The sequence below is a fragment of the Watersipora subatra genome, chromosome 1 (assembly GCF_963576615.1).
Source record: "Watersipora subatra chromosome 1, tzWatSuba1.1, whole genome shotgun sequence".
Taxonomy (NCBI): Eukaryota; Metazoa; Bryozoa; class Gymnolaemata; order Cheilostomatida; family Watersiporidae; genus Watersipora; species Watersipora subatra.
Window position 1 is genome coordinate 50,792,988 of NC_088708.1, and position 13,114 is coordinate 50,806,101.

The following is a 13,114-nucleotide window of genomic DNA, read 5'->3' on the forward strand; positions in this document are numbered from 1 at the left end:
AATTTTGTTTTGAATATAATATCTGTATTGATTCTCAAGATATTGCTTCAATACTACCGGTATATTAATTTTTCAAAAATCTGTTTCAATTAACTTGGTCAGAATAACAAGTTCAGCACAGTAGTGAAAGAATTAAATAATAATATAAAGTTATACACTTCTATACTACAAATAAAGATTAATACAAGATGAACTAAAGTATCACAATTTGAAAATGGCTTATTTGACCAATTTTTATATCATTATACTATACCAATTGCTTAAATTTAGTTAAAAAACTGTTTTCAAATTAACTATGAACTCAAGCATCAAAAACAATTATATGTGGTTGTTTTTAATGCTTGAGGTGATCTGATTGCCCAGATATTTCAAGATTAAAATCGAAAAAGCTTCATCGCGATTAAAACGCTCCAAAAAATATGTAAAAACTGATGCCACTGGTTGTTGCGATCTTTGATATCGTCTATTGTGTTAAGTAGCAGCGTTATGAGTCTCTTTTCTGTCGGTCTCTTTGCAACTAATTGCACATTTGTTTAATCTGAGTATTTTAACCATGATCAACCTATCGAGTTTAATTTTGAACCATCCTGGCAGTCAGATCACCTTATACGTCAAAAACAATATCAAATGATAGAAAAATATCGATACTTTCTGGTAAAATTTACTAAAGTTTTGTGTAAACTAATCTTTCACTCTGAAAATGATAATCAAAGGAATTGCCAAACAAGCGAACTAATAAAGTACATGAGTATGTACTTTTTATGAATAAGTGCGTATGAAGTATAAAGTATAAAGTATGAATTAACTCAAAATTATATTAATGAGGTCATTTTCAACAACCTCTTTCAATGTAGTTAGTCTAATTATCCATACTATTAGTTTCTCAGCCAAGGTGTGTAGTATTTCATGTCACTGATGGCTAGACTTATATGATGAAGTCACGTGATGTTCATTGACATAAATCCTAAAGATATCGAGTACAAAGTGTTTTAAATTTATTAATAATTTGCTATTATATTTAACTGCTCATCGTTCAATAGACAAGCATTTATTTTGTATTATAGCTATTAATTTATAGGCAATAATTCTATTTAAAATAAAACTGTTTTTCAAATTATGCCATACTAGAATCATAAAACACGAAACAGGAAAAATAATTAGTGGCAACACTTGACCACTAAAATCAAATGGTATCACAGATAGCATTTAAAATACAGTTGCTAGCAAGGATATTAGATTATACTAGCCAAATGATCTGCATTTATATATATGACTTTTACTCAGGGATGCGTATGAAATCGTGATCGGAGGTTGGAGAAACACACAATCTGTAATAAGAAAGGAGCATCAAGGAGCTTCATTGGTCACTCAGAGGACTGACAACATTCTTGACTGCAAGGGCAAGACTCCAAAGTAAGCACTGGCCTATTGCTCTGATAATGTGATCGGTAAAGAGATAGAGAGATGTCAACTGTATTAACACCAGTTGGTGTCATTTACAGCAAATTGGACCTTGAAACAAAAAATACATGTATCACTTTATCTTTCAACTTACCTATAGTAATGCCTTTGTGCCATAATGCTTGAAATATACTCATCTGTAGCAAGCCTAAAGTGCTATAAAGTTGTGTTTACATGCAGCAGTTTTTAATATTCTGTATTCGTGTATTTGGTTGTTTCTATGGGTCAAAGGATTTTCAGGGAACAAGATATATTTGTTTGTTTCCTTTAAGTTTTTGTTCGCCATTGTTTGTTTATGGTCGATATCGTTATCTGCAGTCCATTTTGGATATCCTGGGCATCTGGAAAGATACAGGTTGGAAAAGGTTATAAGATGACCACCCAAAGCCAAATTATGCAGTTGGTAGCAAAGGACTCTCTCACGGTTTCTGGAATGGCTGTTACTACTGGTTGGGGATCGACTGGAGAATGGGTCATTACCAACCCTCATGGTTTGTTTTCTGAAAAATAATATGAAAACAAAGCTAGTAAATTATTCTTTCTCAAATACTTTATCTTCTTAATACTCCCTCTCCACATCTCCTTCTTTTCCCTTTCTATATGTAACAAAACTAATAAATATGGATATTGCAATATGGATGCTCATTTTAGTATGCTAAAAAAAGAAGACATATCTTAGATATATCTTATATATATGTATCTTATAATAATTGTTTCCTCACCCCGGATACCCCGTATGGGTGGTAAATTCTGCTCTAACTCGGGTCTCCTACCAGAGACCTGGTACCAGAGTTTATATATATATATATATATAAACATATATATATATAAATATATAACAATATATATATAAATATATATATATACAGGACAGATAGCGCAGTTGGTAAGGTATCGGGACCGTGATCATTACCCGTGATCATCCTCGGTTCAAACCCCAACAACTGCACTTTTCTGGTGGTCCTTGGACAAGACCCTTGCTTGTATAACGTCTACAACCTCTATGATGAGTGCAATAACCAAAGCCATGCCGGCTCGGACGTCGCCCGGTCAAACAAGGTCCACGCGGCCTGTAGCTGAACCAGGACAAGGCAGTGAAAAATGGGCTACTGGTTCAAAACGGATGAAATGGATTCGGACAGATAACACGGACCTCATGCAGTGCTACTTTATGAGTGAACCTCAAAAGTGGGGCTATATGAGAAGGATGCGGCAACTGTGAATAAACATGCGCCCTGAATTGCCACTAACCGCTAAGCAACTTGTAGCTCAGAGGAGTAACATAGTCAAGCGGCATCTCATATCGGAACTTGAGGTAGATGAAATTAGGGAACAGTTCACCCAAGTAACCTCAACCAACGACGCGTGCATATCAACACACACTGTCACGCATACACAATCATGTGTTGACTCACAGGTTGAAGAAGACATGCACTTGGACCTTGACCCAAGGTTGAGAGAGCTTGTGGAAAATATCATCAACAAGATGTCAGCTGCTAATGATTATGGAAGCAGGGTACCACTACGAAGAGTTAACAAGGCCATATCTAAGAAGCTGTTAGAAGACATTAACATGGCACTGGAGTCGATCTCAACTGGATCAATCAGTGAGACTAATGCCTTAATCTACAGTACAGCGACCGTCATCTTGGAGGAGATGGATATTAAGCCAATGCCAACAAGGCTTCAAGCCATTCCATCTTGGCAGCTGAGGCTACAAAATAAGATCAAAGACTTGCGCAAGAAAGTTAGTAGGCTCAGTGAGAGATCTAACCACAGTTTGGAGCGTCCAAAAAGGGAAGCCACAATAGAAGCTCTTGAATCTGCCAAACAGCAGCTAGTAGCACTCTCGGCACGACTGAAGCGGTACACCAAAGAGCGGGATAACAAGAGAATGAACAAACTGTTCATCAATAATCCATCTAGAGTGTTTTCCCAGTTCAAAGGTGAACTGCAGAGGCTAATGTCTGAGCCTCCCTGATCTAGCACTTCAAAGTTCTGGAAGGACATCTGGGAGAAAGAGACTACTCATAACACCACTGCAAGGTGGCTGAAGAGGCTTAAAGAGAGCCATCAACACACTGTGGCTCAGCAAGGACTCACCATCAGCAAAGAGGACATCAAGTGCAGAGTGCAGCGTATGAAGAACTGGGCAGCACCCGGCCATGACATGATTCAAGCCTTCTGGTTAAAGAAATTGACATCACTTCACACTAGAATGGCTAAGCAGATGGAATGCCTAATAGAACAAGGTGACCATCTAGAATGGCTGACCAAAGGACGAACTGTAATTCTGATAAAAGATCCAAAGCAGGGGCTGATTCCCAAAAACTATCGACCATTAACGTGCTTGCCCACCACTTGGAAACTGCTCTCAGGAATAGTTGCAGACAAACTGGAAGAGCACATGAGTCACTATATGACCAGTGCTCAGAAAGGAATTGGGCGCAACACCCGAGGAGCTAAACACAGTTACTGGTGGATCGGACGGTCTGTCAAGACAGCAGAAGAAGGCAAACCAATCTTGCCATGGCTTGGATTGACTACAAAAAGGCCTATGACTCAATTCCCCATAGTTGGATACTTGAATGCCTCTGTATGTACAATGTTCACCCTGCTCTTGTGGCATTCATCAAGATGTCAATGACCAAATGGAAGGCGGAACTGGAGGCTAATGGCAAAAAGCTGGCGAGTGAACAAATTAAGCGAGGCATCTATCAAGGTGACTCCTTATCACTGCTGCTCTTCTGCATATGCCTAAACCCTCTAAGCAATATGCTGGAGGAGACTCAATATGGGTACCAGTTTAAGAGTGGCACCAAGATAAACCACCTCTTCTACATGGATGACATCAAGCTGTACACTAACAAAGAAAGGGACATTGATTCGCTAATACACCTCACTCAGGTATACAGCAAGGACATCGGAATGACCTTCGGTATTGAGAAATGGGGAAGGCTAATTCTTAAGAAAGGCCATTCCATGCTCACAGATGGCCTAAGAATGCCAAATGGTACCATCAAAGATATAGAAGAAGGGTACAAGTACTTGGGGATTATGCAAAGCAACATCAACCACGAAGCCGAGGTACGTCACAAAGCGATTACCGAATACAAGAAACGCCTTCGGCAGGTCTTACGGAGCCAGCTCAATGCCAAGAACCAAGTCATGGCAATAAATACCTACGTACTGCCAGTAATAAGATATCCAGCAGGCATAATAAAGTGGACTGAGGAAGCCATCAAAGAAACAGATATAGCAACTCGTAAACTGCTGACCATGCATGGAGCCCTTCACCCAAAATCTGATACTACTAGATTGTATCTTGATAGGAAAGGTGGCGGTAGAGGACTCAAAAGTGTACAACAGACAGTGAAAGAGGAGGAGCAAAGCATCAAAGCATATGCAGCCTCCATGGCCATCTCAAATAATTTGCTAGCTGAATTTCAATCGGCTGCTCTTACAACGGACCTACGCCCTGATGATGAGGAAATTGACTGGCACACGAAACCTCTTCATGGTGCTTACCACCAACAAATGTCTAAGGTTGGCAATCTTCACCAGACATATATGTGGCTGAACAAAGGAAACCTAACAGCCAATACAGAGTCGCTAATCATGGCAGCCCAGGAGCAAGTGCTCCCAACAAGGCAACTCCAAACGAAAATCTATCACACTAGAGACGATCCTAGATGCAGGCTGTGCAAAGGTGCACCTGAGACCATCCAACACATCATCAGTGGATGCAAGCAGCTAGCAAGGAACACATACACTGAGCGGCATAATCATGTCGCAGGTGTTGTGTATAGAAGTCTATGTGATGAGTATGGCCTTAATAAACCACAACACTGGTGAGAAGCTCCTGGTAAGGTCAATGAAAATGACCGGGCTAAGATCCTCTGGGACTTCTACATCTGAACTGACAAGCATGTCCTAGCAAACCAACCAGATATAGTGGTGGTAGACAAGGAGAACAAGAGGGCTACTATAATAGATATAGCAGTACCCAATGACTACAATATAGCCAGCAAAGAAAAAGAAAAGGTAGAGAAATATCTCCCTCTTGGAGAAGAAATTGAAAAATGCTGGAATGTAAGAACAGCTGTAATCCCAGTAGTCATTGGGGCACTGGGCGCATTAACACCGGCGCATAAAATGTGGCTTGCCCAAATACCAACAACAATCAACTCAGGTGAGTTGCAGAAAAGTGCGCTATTGGGAACAGCTAAGATCTTGAGGCGAGTGCTCAAACTCCCAGGCCTCTGGTAGGAGACCCGAGTTAGAGTAGAATTTACCACCCATACGGGGTATCCGGGGTGAGGAAACAATTTTATATATATATATATATATATATATATATCTTATTAGTTTTGTCATATGTAGGGAAAGGAGAGAAGAGAGAGAGTTGAGGGAGAGAGCAGATGGAGTATTAGGAAAGTAGAGCATTTGAGAGAAAAAATGTTTTTTAGAAATCAATAACTCAATTCTTCAGAGTCTAAAAAGCTGATAAATTTATTAATCAAATTCTAAGAACTTACTTGTTTTCTTTGTAAATATCTTCGTATTGTAAAGAAATACAATACAAACCATAGCTTTCATTTCATAAATAAATGAAAAGCGTGTATTTGCTTTAAAATGTCATAGTTTTTATTTTGGTGTAATGCATCATTGCATGCCCTATATTATTAAAAATTTATCAATACGAATACATGCTCATGTATATTTAACAGGTACTAGAAAGGGGGCATGGAGCCCTAAATATAAGGTGCCAACAGTGTCTTCAGGATCAGAGCAGATTATCACTGGCCAATGGATTCAAGTAGACTTTTCTAAACCAACCCTGATTCGCTCAGTGACAACCAAGGCCAGTGCCACAGCCAATGAATACGTTATAGAGTATATGCTGAAGTATGCATATGACAAGCCATGGGGCTTTCAACCTTACTACAAACCTGGCTCTAAAGACATCAGGGTAGGTAAAAAGTGTTTTATTTTATATTCTAGTTTTATTTTATATTCTAGTTCTATTTTATATTCTAGATTTTATTTTTATTGTAGTTTTGGGTGGATTGTATCCTTTTTATTTTGTACTTGAAAGACTTAAGGTTAGCTGGAGCGTGTCTGAGTGCACTTACATGTAGACTGCATCCATCCCGTTGTACATGAACTGCTAATCACATTTGATATTTTGCCTTGAGAAACCAGGGTAGGTAGACTGTTTTTCACAGCATACCGAGCTCTAACACAGCTATTGCAACCTATCAGAGTATGCTTAATAGCAAAACTGGTTGGGATTGCTAGTGAGGATTGGTGGCTAAACTTCAGTGCCGTTGTAAAATCTTTTAAAAAACTTGTTAGAAATTTTTACTATATTACTTTGTAATTATTTTTTTGTAGAACTATTATAGATTATCTAGCACCAGAAACATATATTCACTCTCTTAGTCAGATTTGGTAACTTTCTCATCGTCATATTAGTCAATAAAGTGAAGGTTGTGGAATAAGACCGATTTTTTTTACCGATATCTGCTGGGACAACTTCAGCATGTCTTGATTCTGCTCACAAGTTATCAGGACTGTATTATGTCTATTGTAGTTATTCCGTGGCAACAAGAACAGAAATGATGTAAAGACGAATGTCATAGAGATGCCTTTTGAAGCTCAGTATGTTAGACTTTACCCCCAAAAATTCATCAACTACCCATCATTGCGATGGGCTCTTAGTGGCTGCCCACCTCCAAGTAAGATTGCGGCGCTACATTTTATAATTTATAAAATATATATAATATATTAATGGATATTAATGCATTATATATTACAGATTATAAAAATTATGTAACATAATTATATTACATAATTTACAATGTTATATAAAATTTAATATAGTAATATATTAAAATATATAATATTATACATTATGATATATTATATTGGTATATATTAATATATACTCCAAATATATTAGTATTATCAGAATAGGGCGATGACTGTTACCCTTGACAAGAATGTATACTGGTTTTATTTTAGCAAAATTTAAGTTCAAATATTCTGCTTTACTCTCACTGCATATAAGTTAGGATGGAGTTAAGCTGTGAATATTTGTGTAAAAATGAGATAAGAGGAGCCAGATCTGTTTTAGTTACAAATTCAAGTTACGAGCTGTCAGCAAAGTTCTAGCTGCTGTAAACTTGAAGGGATCATCTGCCAGTGAAATACTTTCTTATATTTATGGGAACAGATTGTTCTAATTTATTTCATATTTAGCCAATCATAGAAGGATAACTATTAATTAAGACCATTTTTATCGATGCTGTTTAGTGTGGACATTGCTTGCTCAATATTGAAGGAGATCCTTCTGGATCTCCTTCAATATCCCATTCAATTATCGGGCTTTAACTTTAGCCGATTATTACTATCACTAGTCGCCTGGTAGTCTTGAGGGCCATGAGAGATCATCAAGCGTGTCAATAAAGCAGAGAGAATGAGCATATTCACAATAGTTGTAACATCCAAAAAGGTGAACTACTGGTCCAGATGGTAGCATGCCAGGCAATGAAACAGAATGTTACGGGTTCGAATTCTGTATAATGCAATGTTTTTTCTCAACTTCTAACTGGGGCTTCGGCCCAAGGACAGACACGAGTCTCATTATAATATAAACTAATACCCCGACAGTTCGGTGTGCTATGTGAGATCATCAGGTGTAATAACTATTAGCACACTTATTCCAAGGTTGTGTAAGGTGGTTGAGTGGCACAGACAGAGAGTGGAGAAACAGACTGACGGACACGGTACTCAATAAAGTAAAGATTATTCACAAAAGATCTTCCATCATATGTCTATGCTATGTTTTTTTATAGAATACTGTAACCCAGAGAAGCTGGTCACCGGGGAGTCAATGATAGAAGACAAATACATTATTCCAAGCTCGATTCAATCCAGTACAAGTTACGATGCACGGCTGAACAAATACGGAAACAAATCTGCTCCAGTTGGCTGGATCGCAGCTGCACCTCCAGATGGGACCAACAACCTTTTAGCCGAGGAATGGCTTCAAGTAGGAATCTAAAAATATTATTCATTTGTGCCGAGTAACCATATGTTTTTGGACTTGAAAATGTACCCACTTTTTTATAGAAGATGTGCGCTTACTCTGATAAAAGAAAATAAAAAATTAGGAAACAAACTGGAAAGCCTGGAGAACAGCGATTGTGGAATGCTGTGGCTTTTATATCTAGCTGAGCCACTTTAATGTTTTTTGTACTTATTTATTAAATAAAATTTAATGGTTTGTCATTGTTTTTCATCTTCTCACAGCATATAAAGCTTATGTGTGCCTAATTCTTGGATATTAGCTTTACCAATAAAACTGTTAAAGTATTGAGCTTTGGCAAAACCACCCTACTCTTATTATATACTTGATGCATTTGGAAATTTCTCTGTCACCGCAAGACGTGAGAAGCGGGATTTATCTACTCTGGGCTTTGCCAGTCTATTGTTTCAGCCTAAAGTGCTTCATACAAGCGAAGAAAATTATTTAAATCTTTCAAACACCATAACATATGTTTACAGTCAGACTGAAATATCGATCACGATTGGGCAAATGTGTATTTAGACATGCTTATCCTTTCAATTCTTACTCTTTACTGTGTTTTATGTATAAAAGTTTTAGAGACTTACCATGTGTGTTTATAAACTTAAATGAAAGCCTCATTAAAAATGTTAATAATATGTGTGTGGTCTAATTTAATTGTAACTTGTTAACATCAGATAAACTAACTGGGCTCTCTCTGGCTTTTGAACCATGTAGCTGTTTTTTGAAAGTGCACCAGAAAACAAGTTTGTAGTACATTTGAACAGCTTTCAGTTAGTTTTTTTACAGCAGTACCGTAAAATTGCAAACACCAACAAAATTTGAATTTCAGCTTAGAAAAGTTAGGCAAAAAGATATTTGAAGTTGTCATACACTTACTAGAGAAAAGACAAGTCCCATTATAGAAGTTGATTAACTTAGTCCGAATAAATATACGTGTAAATTAAATGTGATAAGTAAGCTGCAAGCAAGATATTATTTAACTCACAAAAATTGCAGTTTTGTTAACATTAAGCATGTCACCTCTGGTCTGGTTAAATATTTTAATTTCGATGTCCATATCATCAACAGCATGCTGAGTCTGTGGAAGAGAGCTTTAAAGCTCATAAAATGTTTTCATTATGTTTAATAGCAATTAAGAATTGATTTATGTATTTCTTTGACACTTGTCAGTCTTTTCCTTTTAGCATGTAACAAAGACATCAGTTTGTTGATGATTACTAATGCCAATTATAAGTTATAAGCTTACATACATCAGTTGTGAATATCTATTTTGGTCAACTCTTTTCATGCACAAAAATTTCACTTACATAAGCATTCCTATTAATTGTTTACTTATTCATTTTTACATTAAACTTGGTTTTTCACATCGTTTTACATAATGCATGTTCTACTTCTATACCATTAATTACCTGAAGGATTTATTGTTGTTTCTAAACTGAAAAACAAATTAAAGGAAATATGCCATACTCATAACGGTGCATTAGTTTCAAAGTCGGTTTTGATATCTAGAGCAAATCATGGAGCGTAATCATTTCCTATGCCAAGTTTTTACTGAGTGGCCTCGAAGTTTTTTTGATCGCCCAATTAGAAGGCATAATCACATAAATCTAGATATTAGTAAGTTTTGATAAATATGACATGTGCAGAAGGTGCATTAGAATGGAGGCTAAAAGCATGTTTATATTCAGACCTTTTTATAAAGTTGAACTAATCTAGGCCAGTATGTCGCATTGCTAACAGAATCCTTGTGACTGATATACATGTAGGTATTCCTGAAGAGAGACATGCTTGTACATGGAATCATCACCAAAGGTCATGCTAAACAGCAGTATTGGGTTAAGTCCTATCAATTACAGACCAGATCATCAGCTGACAAAGACATCTTTGTTGACTATCAAGAACCGTATGGTACCATAAAGGTAAGTGGTTGTTTCTGTAGTTTTTATTTGTAAATTGCTTGTTGCCTGTTGCTTCAGTGCTTTGTTGCCTGTTGCTTCAGTGCTTGTTGCTTCAGTGCTTGTTACCTGTTGCTTCATTGCTTGTTGCTTCAGTGCTTGTTGCCTGTTGCTTCATTGCTTGTTGCCTGTTGCTTCAGTGCTTGTTGCCTGTTGTTTCAGTGCTTGTTGCCTGTTGCTTCAGTGCTTGTTGCCTGTTGTTTCAGTGCTTGTTGCCTGTTGCTTCAGTGCTTTGTTGCCTGTTGCTTCATTGCTTGTTGCCTGTTGTTTCAGTGCTTGTTGCCTGTTGCTTCAGTGCTTTGTTGCCTGTTGCTTCAGTGCTTGTTGCTTGTTGCTTCAGTGCTTGTTACCTGTTGCTTCATTGCTTGTTGCTTCAGTGCTTGTTGCCTGTTGCTTCAGTGCTTTGTTGCCTGTTGCTTCAGTGCTTGTTGCTTGTTGCTTCAGTGCTTGTTACCTGTTGCTTCATTGCTTGTTGCTTCAGTGCTTGTTGCCTGTTGCTTCAGTGCTTTGTTGCCTGTTGCTTCAGTGCTTGTTGCTTGTTGCTTCAGTGCTTGTTACCTGTTGCTTCATTGCTTGTTGCTTCAGTGCTTGTTGCCTGTTGCTTCATTGCTTGTTGCCTGTTGCTTCAGTGCTTGTTGCCTGTTGTTTCAGTGCTTGTTGCCTGTTGCTTCAGTGCTTGTTGCCTGTTGTTTCAGTGCTTGTTGCCTGTTGCTTCAGTGCTTTGTTGCCTGTTGCTTCATTGCTTGTTGCCTGTTGCTTCAGTGCTTGTTGCCTGTTGCTTCATTGCTTGTTGCCTGTTGCTTCATTGCTTGTTGTTTCAGTGCTTGTTGCCTGCTGCTTCAGTGCTTTGTTGCCTGTTGCTTCATTGCTTGTTGCCTGTTGCTTCAGTGCTTGTTGTGTAATTTTTTCTATGTATTGCTGTCATATATTGTTTGTTGCTTGTTTTATTGATAGGAGCAATTATATAAGATAAATTGATACTTCACAATAAAAATTTAGCTTGTATTTCTGTATAGTTTAGTATAATACATAATACATATTATATACATTGTTTGACGGTGTTTTATTATGTAAATTATTTTATAGTATAAAATACAGTGTCATATTTTATAGTATTGTTTTAATTATAATACATACTATATATATTTTATATTATTGCATTTACCTGTTATAATAACTTAGATATTTCGTTGTAAGTAATGCAATATTGTATCGTGTTATTTCTTATGCTTAATTTCTTTTTTAATTTATTATGCTATAGTTTTTATTGTTAAAAGTTAACTGAAATATTTTATCCATTTATTGCACATAATATGTAAATTTTCACATCACCTTATGTTACTGAAAGTTACCTCAGATTGCATTACATTGTACTGGATTTTATTGTGCATTACAAAGTCATTACAAAATCTCATTCTTGTATTTCATATGGTACTATATTATTATTAAAACATGATGCTTCTCAGTACACCATCTAGGTTTATATATCTGTAGTTTATATATCTGTAGTTTATATATCTGCTGTTTATATGTCTGTGGTTTATACATCTGTGGTTTATATATCTGTGGTTTATATATCTGTGGTTTATATATCTGTAGTTTATATATCTGTGGTTTATATATCTGTGATCTACATGTATATGTCTGTGGTTTATATATCTGTGGTTTATATATCTGCTGTTTATATGTCTGTGGTTTATATATCTGCTGTTTATATGTCTGTGGTTTATGTATTTGTGGTTTATAGATTTATATATCTGTGGTTTATATATCTGTGGTTTATATGTCTGTAGTTTATATGTCTATGGTTTATATATGTGTAGTTTATATATCTGTGGTTTATATTTCTGTAGTTTATATATCTGTGGTTTATATATCTGTGGTTTATATATCTGTGGTTTATATGTCTGCGGTATTGTTATGTATATAGTCTTCTGTCACATAACGTGTTGTGCTATATTGTAGTGGACTTAAGTAATTTAAAAAGTTCTCCAATTACATCATCATAATTCAAATGATATGCTATTTCTAGGTACTCTCCATAAAAAAGTATAATAATAATGAATATGTATATAGTATATATATTATAAACATTAATATAATAAACATTAATATTATACATTAAATACATACATATTAAACATTGAATAATATTAATATTATAAACAAATGTTATATTATAACATTTGTTTCTCTTATTTATAAAAAATTTAAAAATAGCATAATTTTTTATCCTATCATGTGCCAAAGATTTTTTTCAAATCCGCCAACTACTATTCAAAAGCTTTTATTTACAGAATTTTTTTAATAAAAAAGATTTTTTGCTATGTTCTTGAAGAAAATATGAAGATTGTTATTGATGTTATAATAATAGTTTTTATCTCATTGGTAGACGTTCCAAGGAAACAAGGATCAGAATACTGCAGTAAGAAATATGCTCGCTAACCCTGTTATCGCTTCCTATGTCCGTGTAATACCAAAAGAGTACAATGGAATGATAGCGATGAGAATGGACGTGCTTGGCTGTTTAGAAGGTGAAGAAACATGTACTCAGAGGCTATCATTGTTCATCAAAGGAGAAAATATATATTATGAATTATTC

General features: G+C 36.1%; 1 protein-coding gene across 1 annotated transcript in view; it reads left to right on the forward strand.

Annotated features, from left to right (window-relative positions):
• LOC137388612 (secretory phospholipase A2 receptor-like) overlaps positions 1 to 13,114 on the forward strand; it is a 61,646-nt gene that overhangs the window by 3,123 nt on the left and 45,409 nt on the right. The window contains 6 exon segments of the mRNA XM_068075091.1: positions 1,780 to 1,952; positions 6,192 to 6,433; positions 7,058 to 7,202; positions 8,322 to 8,518; positions 10,324 to 10,476; positions 12,905 to 13,046. Of these exon segments, the coding sequence (XP_067931192.1) occupies positions 1,780 to 1,952; positions 6,192 to 6,433; positions 7,058 to 7,202; positions 8,322 to 8,518; positions 10,324 to 10,476; positions 12,905 to 13,046 (1,052 nt within the window).